This window comes from Nerophis lumbriciformis, linkage group LG29, assembly GCF_033978685.3.
Source record: "Nerophis lumbriciformis linkage group LG29, RoL_Nlum_v2.1, whole genome shotgun sequence".
In the NCBI taxonomy this organism is placed as follows: Eukaryota; Metazoa; Chordata; class Actinopteri; order Syngnathiformes; family Syngnathidae; genus Nerophis; species Nerophis lumbriciformis.
Genome location: NC_084576.2, coordinates 31,109,994 through 31,124,060, shown reverse-complemented (window position 1 = coordinate 31,124,060; position 14,067 = coordinate 31,109,994). Strand labels below are relative to the sequence as shown.

The 14,067-nt window shown below is 48.5% G+C and overlaps 1 protein-coding gene across 11 annotated transcripts in view; it reads right to left on the bottom strand.

Annotated features, from left to right (window-relative positions):
• syne1b (spectrin repeat containing, nuclear envelope 1b) overlaps positions 1-14,067 on the bottom strand; it is a 469,384-nt gene that overhangs the window by 210,737 nt on the left and 244,580 nt on the right. For all 11 annotated transcript variants that reach the window (XM_072911924.1, XM_072911927.1, XM_061924513.1 and 8 more), the window contains 10 exons: positions 10,241-10,417; positions 9,889-10,154; positions 7,664-9,824; positions 7,249-7,586; positions 6,934-7,078; positions 6,650-6,868; positions 6,320-6,588; positions 6,095-6,260; positions 5,871-6,026; positions 5,638-5,790 (listed from right to left, as the gene is read on the bottom strand). In XM_072911924.1, the coding sequence (XP_072768025.1) occupies positions 5,638-5,790; positions 5,871-6,026; positions 6,095-6,260; positions 6,320-6,588; positions 6,650-6,868; positions 6,934-7,078; positions 7,249-7,586; positions 7,664-9,824; positions 9,889-10,154; positions 10,241-10,417 (4,050 nt within the window). The remainder of the gene's footprint in view (positions 1-5,637; positions 5,791-5,870; positions 6,027-6,094; positions 6,261-6,319; positions 6,589-6,649; positions 6,869-6,933; positions 7,079-7,248; positions 7,587-7,663; positions 9,825-9,888; positions 10,155-10,240; positions 10,418-14,067) is intronic.

Here is a 14,067-nt window from a genome sequence, read left to right as displayed (position 1 = left end):
GCCGGCAGCAAACGTGGTACGCGACAAACTAAAAAAGGGAATACTAAAAGACCAGGGGAAAAAAAAAGGCCAGAAAAGTTCAGCGCGGAATCGTTTTTATGAGGTTGTAAATCAGGATGATAGTAATGCTGGCTACGTGATTTTCAAGAGCTGCGACGCTGTTTATGTCTACGACAGCAGGGCCGGCCCGTGGCATAGGCCGTATAGGCAAATGCTAAGGGCGCCGTCCATCAGGGGGCGCCACGCCAGTGCCACAAATGTTGGAGAAAAAAAAAAAAAAAAAAAAGTTGGTATTATTATTTCTAAATACAAAAAATAATCCCACGTTAATTAAAATGCAAAGTAAAGCCTATTTAATAGAAATATTATTTGTTACAACATTACGCGCCCCCCTCATCCCCCGCACGGTGCGCCCCCTCCCTTCCCGTATCATGACTCTTTTTGGACGTCACCACATCAAAAAATCAACACAAGATGTCAAAACGGCTAAAACTGTCAAGTGCCCAGGGAAGAAAAAAGAGAAAAGACAAGAGGTAGCAGGTAGGTAACGTTAGCCTACATGAAATTATTTGTATGTTACAGAATGTGATAGTAACCTGGCTTTTTAGCATTAAGCTAATGCTACATGATTCGGCAATTGCTAATCAATAAATAGCTAGTTCTGTTTTAACGTCGGGTTAATATTGTGGAGGGGGCTAAATTGTTATGGAAAATAATAATGTAACGTTAGGTAATTACAGTACTCCCACCCAGGGGCGCCGAAAAGGGGGGGTAAAGGAGACAGATTCTAGGGGCCCATGATGGAGGGGGGCCCAGAGAGGCCCCTAATGATGATGAAATTATAATACAGAAAAAATAATGACACTGTGTTGGGGGACCTGTAAAGATTCTTTTCATCGGGCCCAAAATCCCTAGCGACGCCCCTGCTCCCACCTTACATTCCTCAGGGACATTTGTATTAGATCTTTTAAGCAGGTGTTTTTTGTTTACATTGTTATTGCCTTCTGGTTAGCTAATGTTTGCCCTGCAGGTAATAGTCACTTTTCCACCCCTTTATATATTAGGTATAGTTGTAAGTAAAAAGAAAGGTCAAAGACAAAGCTATTCGGGTTCTTGTGAGTATATACACTTCACTGCCGATGTGGGGGGGGCGCCACCTAAGATCTTGCCTAGGGCGCCAGATTGGTTAGGGCCGGGCCTGTACGACAGTCACAAAACCGGGACATCTAACATGGTGCATCACATTTGTGCAAAACCCCGAATCTCCACAAACACCCTGAGCATGAGCAGTTTCGTCCGCCGTGATCCCAGAAGAGTGCCACAGGATGTTAAAACAAGATAGAACGCAGCTGCCTGCAGCAGTTTGAGTGGCGCGAGCGCGCTTGGAGGTGCGCTCAGCGCGGCTCCCAGATGATTGCGCACTGGTGTGCGTCTGGGCCGTGACAGCGTGGCACGCATTGAATGTCTCTGCTGCATTGGATCAGTCTCCTTTCTTTAACAGGCAAAAGCTTTATAACCTCACTAATGCCTTGCATCGTCTATATTAGATATATAACAACGGGCGGGTGGCGGATGGCGGGCGGGTGCGGTTTTGATTAAATGCTAGTTCGGGTGGATGCGGATGGTTGACGACTTTTGTGATGCGGTTGCGGATGAAATAATTGCCTATCCACGCATCTCTAACGGCTTCCCTCGGAGGGCCGCTTAAAAGTGAAAATAAATGAACAGAAACAGGTTTAGATTATTATATTTTGTACGAACAGGTTGATTGATAACTTGCAGATATTTAAGAATTCAGTTTTGATGACCAACAATAAAATGCATGGAACATCTTGTTGCCTTATCAAGTGTAGAACATACTGTGTGTGACTGCATGCAGTCAAATGTCACATGAAATAAAGTGCTGGAACAGATTAAATAATGTGGCGGACCACATAATATATGATACATTATTTATGTGGGCCACTACATAAATAATGTAATGTAAAATAATGTGGCGCACCACAAAATGAGATAAAATGATGTGGCGGGCCATATAAAATTAACTTTGCGGACCACATAAAATAACGTGGAGGCCACATAAATGATGTGGCGAACATAAAATAATGTGGTGGAGTACATAGAATACTATCTATGGCAGGCCACTTAAAATTAAGTGGCAGACCACATAAATTAACTTTGCGGACCACATAAAATAACGTGGAGGCCACATAAATGATGTGGCAAACCACGTAAAATGATGTGCTGGACTACATATAATACTATCTATGGCAGACCATATAAAATGACGTAGAGGCCACATAAAATGATGTGGCAGGCCACATAAAATGATGTGCAGGCCACGTAAAATGATGTGGCGGGCCATATAAATGATGTGGCGAACCACATAAAATGATGTGCTGGACTACATAGAATACTATCTATGGCGGGCCACTTAAATGATGTGGAGGCCACATAAAATTATGTGCTGGACTACATAGAATACTATCTATGGCAGACCACATAAAATGACGTAGAGGCCACATGAAATGATGTGGCAGGCCACATAAAATGATGTGGCGGGCCATATAAAATGACGTGGCGAACCACATAAAATGATGTGCTGGACTACATAGAATACTATCTATGGCGGGCCACTTAAATGATGTGGAGGCCACATAAAATGATGTGCTGGACTACATAGAATACTATCTATGGCAGACCACATAAAATGACGTAGAGGCCACATAAAATGATGTGGCAGGCCACATAAAATGATGTGGCAGACCACATAAAATAATATGGCAGACCACATAAAATAAGTGGCAGACCACATAAAATAATGTGGCAGAGACCATGTAAAATGACGTGGAGGCCACATAAATCATGTGGTGGACTCCATACAGTAGAATACTATCTATGGCAGACCGTATAAAATGACGTAGAGGCCACATAAAATGATGTGGCAGGCCACATAAATGATGTGGCGGGCCACATAAAATAATGTGGTGGGCCACATAAAATGATGTGGCGGGGCACATAAATGATGTGGCGGGCCACATAATGATGTGGCGGGCCATATAAAATAATGTGGTGGACCACTTAAAATAATGTGGTGGACCACTTAAAATAATGTGGCGGACCACTTAAAATAATGTGGCGGACCACATAAAATTATGTGGCAGACCACATAAAATAAAATGGCAGACCACATAAAATAATGTGGCAGAGACCATGTAAAATGACGTGGAGGCCACATAAATCATGTGGTGGACTCCATACAGTAGAATACTATCTATGGCAGACCGCATAAAATGACGTAGAGGCCACTTAAATGATGTGGGAGGCCGCATAAAATGATGTGGCGGGCCACATAAAATGATGTGGCGGGCCACATAAAATAAGTGGCAGACCACATAAAATAATGTGGCAGACCACATAAAATAATGTGGCAGACCACATAAAATAACATGGCAGACCACATAAAATAATGTGGGAGACCACATAAAATAATGTGGCAGAGACCATGTAAAATGACGTGGAGGCCACGTAAATTATGTGGTGGACTCCAGACAGTAGAATACTATCTATGGCAGACCGCATAAAATGACGTAGAGGCCACATAAAATGACGTGGCGGGCCACATAAAATGATGTGGCGGGCCACATAAAATGACGTGGCGGGCCACATAAAATAATGTGGCGGACCACTTAAAATAATGTGGCGGACCACATAAAATAATGTGGCAGACCACATAAAATAATGTGGCAGACCACATAAAATAACATGGCAGACCACATAAAATAATGTGGCAGACCACATAAAATAATGTGGCAGAGACCATGTAAAATGACGTGGAGGCCACATAAATTATGTGGTGGACTCCATACAGTAGAATACTATCTATGGCAGACCGCATAAAATGACGTAGAGGCCACATAAAATGACGTGGCGGGTCAGATAAAATTAAGCGGCAGACCACGTAAAATAATGTGGCAGACAATGTAAAATGACGTAGAGGCCACATAAAATGATGTGACGAGCCACATAAAATGATGTGGCAGACCACATAAAATAATGTGGCAGACCATGTAAAATGACGTGGAGGCCACATCAAATTATGTGGTGGAGACTACATACAGTAGAATACTATCTATGGCAGACCACATAAAATGACGTAGAGGCCACGTAAAATGAAGTGGCAGACCACATAAAATGAAGTGGATGCCAAATAAAATGAGGTGGCAGGCCAAATAAAATGAGGTGGCAGGCCAAATAAATTAACTTTGCGGACCACATAAAATAACGTGGAGGCAACATAAATTATGTGGCGAACCACGTAAAATGATGTGGTGGATTACATAGAATACTATCTATGGCAGGCCGCAAAAATTGTAGTGGAGGCCATATAAAATGACGGGAGGCCACGTAACATGACGTGGTGGACTACATACAGTAGAATACTATCTATAGCAGACCACATAAAATGACGTAGAGGCCACGTAAACTGATGTGTAGGCCACATAAAATGACGTGTAGGCCACATAAAATGATGTGCCGGAACACATAAAATGAGGTGGAGACCACATAAAATGAGGTGGAGACCACATAAAATTATGTGGCAGACCACATAAAATAACGTGGAGGCCACATAATTATGTGGCGAACCACGTAAAATGATGTGGTGGACTACATAGAATATTATCTAGGGCAGGCCGCATTATCTAGGGCAGGCCGCGTAAAATAATGTGGCGGCCACTTAAATGACGTGGTGGACTACATACAGTAGAATACTATCTATGGCAGACCACATAAAATGACGTAGAGGCCACGTAAAATGATGTGGCGGACCACATAAAATAATGTGGCAGACCATGTAAAATGACGTGGAAGCCACTTCAAATTATGTGGAGACCACATAAAATTATGTGGCAGACCACATAAAATGACAGGGAGGCCACGTAAAATGAAGTGGCAGACCACGTAATATGAGGTGGCAGACCACATAAAATGAAGTGGCAGACCACATACAATGACATGGAGGCCACATAAAATGAAGTGGCAGACCACATAAAATTAAGTGGCAGACCACATAAAATGACGTGGAGGCCACATAAACCACGTGGAGGTCACATAAAATGAAGTGGCAGACCACGTAATATGAGGTGGCAGACCACATAAAATGAAGTGGCAGACCACATACAATGACATGGAGGCCACATAAAATGAAGTGGCAGACCACATAAAATTAAGTGGCAGACCACATAAAATGACGTGGAGGCCACATAAAACCACGTGGAGGTCACATAAAATGAAGTGGCAGACCACATACAATAAAGTGGAGGCCACATAAAATGAAGTGGCAGACCACATAAAATGATGTGGCAGACCACATAAAATGATGTGGAGGCCACTTGATGTGGCAGACCACATAAAATGAAGTGGCAGACCACATAAAATGACGTGGAGGCCACATAAAATGATGTGGCAGACCACAAAGTTATGTGAAGGCCACATAAAATGTCTTGGCGCACCAAAACTGGCCCCCCGAGCCTTGAGTTTGACACCTGTGCCTAGGCCTACAAAACTTAGGGAGGATTCTATTTCCCGAGCTGACACTTTGAAAAGCCTAAAGAGTTCCAAAATAAACAAAGTTACCTTGACTTCTTCTTTGGCCTGGTCAACCTCTGCTGACTTTTCCTTGAATTTGGCAGAAATGGCTTTGAGTTTTTCCGAGACATCATGGATTCTGGAGCTGAACTCCTCTTTTATTTCTCTGGTTTTCTGTATGTCTCTCTCTTTGGAAAGAACCTACAATGCACGGGGGCATAACATGACAAAAAGACATGCTGCACCACAGACCTACTCTATGTTGCCAAGTAAGACCGCACCTGATCCTCGATGGCCCCCAAAGCCAGCGAGACCTCGGCCAGCTGCATGGAGATTTCCGAGGGCAGGATGGTGTAGAGGTCCAAGTACTTGCTCTGTTGCCGCTCGGCTAACTTGTCCACGTTCTGGCGATACGTAATCACGTCTCCGTGTACGACCTAGGGGCGTGGAAAGACAGGACAGTGATGTTTCTGCAAACTCTTCTGCATGTCTCCAGCAGGTGTACCTCCAGTTCCTGGAGTAGAGCATCAATGTCTGGCGTGGGGTTGAACAGAAGCTCCCTGGTCTCTTGGATCCATGCCTTCACAACGTTGAGTTCTCGCTCCACTTCTTCTCTGTCCCTCAGCTCCAGAGCTGCCTGAGCTCGCTTGGTCCTGGACTCCGTCAGGAGGCTGCAGACAACAGGGATAGTCAACATTTAACCTGATATGAGACTACAGGGTCTCAGTACCTCTCCATGTGCTCCTGAACAGCTCTGATCTCCTTCAGGCTGGGCAGCTCTTCCTGCTCGCTGGTAGGTGAAGGCACCTCCACGTCGTGCAGCAGGCTGAGGGCGTACTGGCGCAGCAGCGTGAGCGATGACAGCTCTCTCTCCAAGTCCTGACTCAGCAGGTCGTGCTGCTCCAGTAGAGACTGCAGGGTGGCCTTGGAGGCCTTCTCCACCGCGCTGTCCGGCACCCGACCTCGGAGCTCGTCGGCAACCGCCCCCACCTTCATCATCTTTGACGGAATGGCAATCATGGGTTTCTGTACAGCTTGCTGTGGGGTAGCGGTGGTGTACCTTCTCCCTGAACGTCCTCCACTCTTGCGCCGTGTCCTCCAGGAATCGCTCCTGCCCGCGTGCCACGCTGCGGAGTCGGGTCCAGCGCTGCCACACGGTGGTCATTGAGCGACTGATGGTGGCCTTGCTGGCATCACTGCCCACCTGCTCCAGCTGAGCCGCCTGCTCCTCCAGACCACTCAGCTTCTCTTGGAAGCCGTTGACCAGTGAAACCAGGGTCTGAAAATGAAAATATAGTGTATAAACCATGCTGACTACTATAAGTCTTACACATTTACTCCCACCTGGTGACTGCGCAGCTTGTCCTCGGCCTCTTGGCTCGTTGCCGCTTTGGCGGTTGAAAATTGGGTCAGCTTCTTTTCAGCTTCGTTCATAATTTCAATGACGGTCTGCCTTGCCTCCTGGTACGACTTCCACTGATCCACACAACTAAGGAGAAACATTCATGAGTTATATACAAAATATTACAAATACCTGCAATATTGTAAACAACTCTGGGGGTGTTAGAATAATTATGTATAATCCAATTCAACAGGGGATCACAGACCCCCTGTTGAAGACCTCTCAATTAGAGGATTTAGCCTTTTGGCTTGCACTACCTTTGAAGGACATCTTGATGACACTGGAGCTGATCCCGGACCTCCAAACCTCTCTGCTTGGCCGACTCCACGCTCACCCGCAGCTGGCCTTTGGCTGTGGGGTTGACGAGGTTCTCCAGCTGGGGCAGGAAAGTTTCCAGCTCATCCAGGTGGATGAGAAACTCCTGCTCGGTGGCCATGATGCCGCCGTGCTGCCGCAGACATTCCTCATAGTTCTCCACGTCCACGCCCAGGCTGGCCTCCTGCAGGAAGGACACGGCGTCTTCCAGCCATTCGCAGGCCGCCTGCATCCTAAAGTGGTACTTCTGGCACAGCAGCAGGGCCTGCTCCAGGGTTACCTTCACAACGTAAAAATGCCCTCCTTACATATGACAATTCATGAAGAGATCCAGATTAGACAAAAGACGGTTGATACCTGTCTGGAACTCAGTTGTTTCTGAACATCTGCCTGCAGCTTGGCCATTTCTTCAAGGCTGGTGTCTACGTGGGTCGGCACCAGCTCGTTTGCACTGGTGTACTTCTGTTTCTCCCTGCTGCTCAGAGCAGCCACGATCCTAAGTGTGGACTGAACCTCCTCCTGCATTATTTGCTGTTTCCTGATTTCCTCCTGCACTTTCTCCACCCGCATGTCCACGGTCACGGCGGACCCCAGCTCGTCCTGCACCTTCTGCAGCCAGGCCAGCGTCCTTTCTATCTCCGTCTCAAAGTCTTTGCTCTGAACGAAGCGGTTCTCGCACTCCTCGATGAGGTCCCCGACCGCGGCCTGCAAGGATCGCAGCTCCTCCTGCCACAGGACCACTTGCTCTTTGGAGGCGTTGTGGGCCGTTTGGTCCTTACGCGGTGCCAGAGAGTCCATTTGCTCCATGAGCCTCGATAAGTGAGAGTTGGCGCTCTGGAGGCTTCCCGCAAGAGTGTGGTAGTTCTTCAGCCTCTCCTCTGCAGACTGAGTCTCAGCGTTGACCTTCACCAGCTGCTCCTTGGTCGCCTTCAGTTCTGAGTCCACCTGCATGGCCATCGCCTTCTGGTCCTCGAATGACTCCAAGGTTTCATCCAGATGCTCCATCTTCTGTTCAACCAGCCTCTTCAGACCGTTGTAGAGGCTGGTGAGCTGGGTCATTTCCTCGGGGCACCAGGGCTGTCCGGTGCTACGGAAGCCTTCCTTCTTCTGGTTAAGTTCGCTCACAGCAAGACCCAGATGGCTCAGGTCCACTTGGATGGCTTTGTAGTCACTCTGCAGGGTGAGCACCTCTTCGGTTTCCAGGCCTACAGGCTGCTTTCCCAGATGGTTGAATTGGTCCTCAAGCTCCTCCAGGGCTTTTTGAGTGACATCTATGAAAGAGGTGTACTCGTTCCTGGTAAAGATGGCCTGTTGGATTTTCTCCTGTTTCTCTCTGGCTAATGCTAATATGTTGTTGTATTGCTGCGGGAGCGTATTCAGTTTTTCGTCCAGATAGCAGTGGTCCACTTCATTCAGAGTGGCCAGAATCTCCTGTCCTGCTCTTTGCACAATCAAGAGAAGGTTCTCATACTCCACTGCCTGCTCGACTATCTGCTGATACTTCAACAGCTGGGCCTCTAATTCGCCGTCTCCTACCATGAGGTTGATTTCAGGAAATGTGATGATGTCAGCTTGTTTTATCCACTGGCATATTTTTTCGAGATCGTTCTTGAAGTACTTCCTTGAGACGAACACCTTTTCAAGATCTTGTAGTTTCTTCCCACACCTGTGTAGAGTTTTATCGAAGATGTTTTGCAACTCCTGCAGCTTGGTGAGGATCTCGTTCCTTTCGTCATCGTTGGCTTCCCTCATCAAGTCCCTCCCCTGAGACCACAAGGACGTCAACTCGCTCTGGTAAGCCTTCAAGCTGCTTTGAATGTTCCGGCACGTTCGGACTTGCTTGGCAAGGTCATCGGGTAACAAAGCCACGCTCTCTTCGGCCAGGGCCTTCTTCTCATTTTGCTGGACCCAGGAAATAGACTGGTTGACGGCCATTAGGAACTGAGTCCTCTCGGTGAAGGCCTTGCTGAGATGTTTTCTCCGCTGCACCACTTTCACGCTCAAGGACTCAACCTCTGATTGAGTGTCGGAAATCAGCTGCTGCAGACGCTGACGCTCGCTTAGACCGAGACGGGCCAGAACCCTGTCGGCGTCGGTCATGGCTTGGGCCAACAGGAGCTGCTTCGCCTCCAACTCGCTACAAATACTCAAGTGGTCAAAGAGGAAACTCTGAGCCAGCTCTGGAGGAGGACTCATTTTCATGGCCTCGGACAAGGTGGGCTTCTGCTCCTCAGCCCAATCCCGAGCTTCCCTCAGACGAGCCTCCACCTGGCCCATTTCCTCCAGGGTCACCACCGAGTCTTGGATTTTCTTCTCAATGAGGTTTTGCATCTGCGACCAGCGCTGCTCAAAGTGACTGATTTGCTCTTTGACCAGCTCCTTGTCGTCCAGGTTCAGACGCTGGATAACTTTTTGTTTCTGGTCCTTCAGATCCTCCAGTGTACCTTTTTGGCCATCCAGTTCTACAGCAAGTTTGCGTAATGCCTCCAAGTGCTGAGAGGAGCTTTCAGCATCGGTTCTGCATTGTAAGAGAAAGAATAATGAACGATGGTAAGGAAGACAACATTTTCACACAAGCACACCTTGCTAGATTGTCCCACTGTTTGGCCCCCTGCTCAAACAGAACTTCTACGGCAGCCATACAGTCGTGGTACTCTTTAGACATCTGGAGGTCCTCCTGCCGCTGCTTCTGCAGCTTGCTGGCCTGATGACAGAGGTCCAGCCAGGAATGACTCAGACGGTCCAGCTCTGCATGCTCTGGGGAGTCCTGGCCTGGAGACAGTTTGCTGACTTTCTCCGTCATTCTGGTCAGGACGCTTTGTTTGGACTGGAGTTGCTGGCTACATTCCTGCGTGTCAAGAAGATCATGTCAGTAAATATCTTTGATTGCTTCAGGTGAAGAGCATCCAAACATCTTTGGGAACACTCTCCTACCTTGGCTTGAGAAAGCATGTTTTGAGCAATCTTGGTCTCTAACTCTGCAGGTCTTCTGGACAGAGTGAGGATTTGCTGTTCCATGTCTTGGAACAAGTTTGTCAAATCCTGCTTCTGCTCTTTGATCTCCCTCCAGCCCTCTGAAAGTTCCTGAGCGCGAGACATGCTCTCCTCAATCTGCAAGGACAACACAGAATGTGCACAATGAACATGTCCTCCGATTAGTTTTTGGTATATATATAAAATTATATTATATATATATATATATATAAATCAGTGGTGTGCCATCAGGGCCAGCAAGGCTTTCTCTGCTGGCCTTTCCCTAAATATGTAAAAGTATTCATATTCTCTTCATGTCATATTATGCTCCTTCCAGTGCTGCTGTTTTTAGGTTGGAGTTTGTATCCAATAGAGATGCGCGGATAGGCAATTATTTCATCCGCAACCGCATCAGAAAGTCGTCAACCATCCGCCATCCACCCGATGTAACATTTGATCAGAACCGCACCCGCCCGCACCCGCCCGTTGTTATATATCTAATATAGACGATGCAAGGCATTAGTGAGGTTATAAAGCTTTTGCCTGTTAAAGAAAGGAGACTGATCCAATGCAGCACAGACATTCGCGTGCCACGCTGTCACGGCCCAGACGCACACCAGTGCGCAATCATATGGGAGCCGCGCTGAGCGCACCTCCAAGCTCGTCTCGCTGCCGGCGACGGCCGGGTATGGGCCCGACGCTCCAGCGCCATCCATTTTCAGGGCTAGTTGATTCGGCAGGTGGGTTGTTACACACTCCTTAGCGGGTTCCGACTTCCATGGCCACCGTCCTGCTGTCTATATCAACCAGGGTGAGCCCCACTCCTTTTGTGAGCGCACTGCGCGCGGAGTGACCCCTGTTACGCCCCCCCGGAAACAGGGGTGGCGGGCAGGTAAGCTGCGCGGGCGGAGCGCGCGGAGTGACCCCTGTTACGAGCCCCCGGCCACGGGGGTGGCGGGCAGGTAAGCTGCTTACCTGCTGCGCGTGACGCCGGCCGCGGCGAAGGCGGACGAGGCGGGGTGTCGGTGCGGTGGGCGCGGTGGTGACCCTGGACGTGCGTCGGGCCCTTCTCGCGGATCGCCTCAGCTACGGCTCCCGGTGGGGCCCTCTCAGGGGAAGGGGCCTCGGTCCCGGACCCCGGCGAGGCGTCCCTTCTCCGCTCCGTAAAAGTGTCCATCTCTTTTCTTTTTTTTTCTTCTGTTGTGGCATATGCAGCTCGTTTTTCGTATGTGGGTAACAACATTTAACTATGTATATATATTTCCCAATTGGTTTAACTGCCACCCGCCTGAATCTATTTAAAATCTAATTTTTTTTTATTTCAACCGCCCGACCCGACCCGCGGATAAAATCTAATTTTTTTTTATTTCATCCGCCTGATCCGCGGACTCCGCGGTTGTGCCCGCAAACCGCGCATCTCTAGTATCCAATCAGAATTCAGCTAGCTTATGTTGCCATGCTGTACCAAATCTGCCCGGGGCCTTCAGAATAAACAATGCGGGCGTGTGTGCACTGTAAGTGAACCGGCACATACAGTTGATAGATAATTGTGATAGCCAATTAGACCACGAGTTGTTGTCAGTAAGGCCTTCTAGCTGGCCTTACGTTGAACGTGACATTTACGCGTCCTGTGATTGGATACTCACTGGTTTGAGCCGCGGCGGTGCTATGCAGATCAACAGAGCCACACCTGGGACCGTTAGCGGATTAATTTATTAAATTCATCCGCTGCGATAGCCAATCAGATCACAAGTTGTTGACAGTAGCCTATCTAGGTAGCCTGATGTTAACGAGACTGTGATTGGATACTCACTTGTCACTCCAAAGTGAGTATCCAATCACAAGTTTACTGAAGCAGGAAGTGTTGCAACGTAGCCATACTGGGCTAGCAGAGAAATCACCAATACTCACTTTTTTAACCCACAAAGGAGAACAAAACGTTGATTAGGTGACAGATATATATTTGCAAGGTCGTTTTCAAGAAGGATATTTAAAGAGAAACTACATCTTGTGAGACCATGTCGACCAACCACGGAAGCTAGCTCAGCTGTCCCGGCGATGAAATGGGGAAATGCCCGCCACTTCTACTCGAATCAACCGACTACGAGCAGTACCACTGGCTTATACGGAGTCAAATGGGTGCTACAAATTGTAAGTCCAAACATTTAATTCCTCAATTTTTTCACGTTTAATGTTGTTTTACAATTTTTAATTTTGACAGACTCTGCAGCATCGCGTGGACATCGGGGGCGGTACCACTGGATTGGCAGACCGGGGTGGTGGTTCCTCTCTTTAAGAAGGGGAACCGGAGGGTGTGTTCTAACTATCGTGGGATCACACTCCTCAGCCTTCCCGGTAAGGTCTATTCAGGTGTACTGGAGAGGAGGCTACGCCGGATAGTCGAACCTCGGATTCAGGAGGAACAGTGTGGTTTTCGTCCTGGTCGTGGAACTGTGGACCAGCTCTATACTCTCGGCAGGGTCCTTGAGGGTGCATGGGAGTTTGCCCAACCAGTCTACATGTGTTTTGTGGACTTGGAGAAGGCATTCGACCGTGTCCCTCGGGAAGTCCTGTGGGGAGTGCTCAGAGAGTACGGGGTATCGGACTGTCTGATTGTGGCAGTCCGCTCCCTGTATGATCAGTGCCAGAGCTTGGTCCGCATTGCCGGTAGTAAGTCGGACACGTTTCCAGTGAGGGTTGGACTCCGCCAAGGCTGCCCTTTGTCACCGATTTTGTTCATAACTTTTATGGACAGAATTTCTAGGCGCAGTCATGGCGTTGAGGGGATCTGGTTTGGTGGCTGCAGGATTAGGTCTCTGCTTTTTGCAGATAATGTGGTCCTGATGGCTTCATCTGGCCAGGATCTTCAGCTCTCACTGGATCGGTTCGCAGCTGAGTGTGAAGCAACTGGGATGAGAATCAGCACCTCCAAGTCCGAGTCCATGGTTCTCGCCCGGAAAAGGGTGGAGTGCCATCTCCGGGTTGGGGAGGAGATCTTGCCCCAAGTGGAGGAGTTCAAGTACCTCGGAGTCTTGTTCACGAGTGGGGGAAGAGTGGATCGTGAGATCGACAGGCGGATCGGTGCGGCGTCTTCAGTAATGCGGACGCTGTATCGATCCGTTGTGGTGAAGAAGGAGCTGAGCCGGAAGGCAAAGCTCTCAATTTACCGGTCGATCTACGTTCCCATCCTCACCTATGGTCATGAGCTTTGGGTTATGACCGAAAGGACAAGATCACGGGTACAAGCGGCCGAAATGAGTTTCTTCCGCCGGGTGGCGGGGCTCTCCCTTAGAGATAGGGTGAGAAGCTCTGCCATCCGGGAGGAGCTCAAAGTAAAGCCGCTGCTCCTCCACATGGAGAGGAGCCAGATGAGGTGGTTCGGGCATCTGGTCAGGATGCCACCCGAACGCCTCCCTAGGGAGGTGTTTAGGGCACGTCCGACCGGTAGGAGGCCGCGGGGAAGACCCAGGACACGTTGGGAAGACTATGTCTCCCGGCTGGCCTGGGAACGCCTCGGGGTCCCACAGGAAGAGCTGGACGAAGTGGCTGGGGAGAGGGAAGTCTGGGCTTCCCTGCTTAGGCTGCTGCCCCCGCGACCCGACCTCGGATAAGCGGAAGAAGATGGATGGATGGATGGAATTTTGACAGTACCACAATAGATATGTTTTAATTGCTGATGCGGGTTAATTGATTTTTAAATACCCTAGAAAATAACCCGTTTTGTACACTGTTGATGTGGTTCAATGGCCAGTAATGCGTACATGTGCTCCTGTATAGTATTTCTCCAG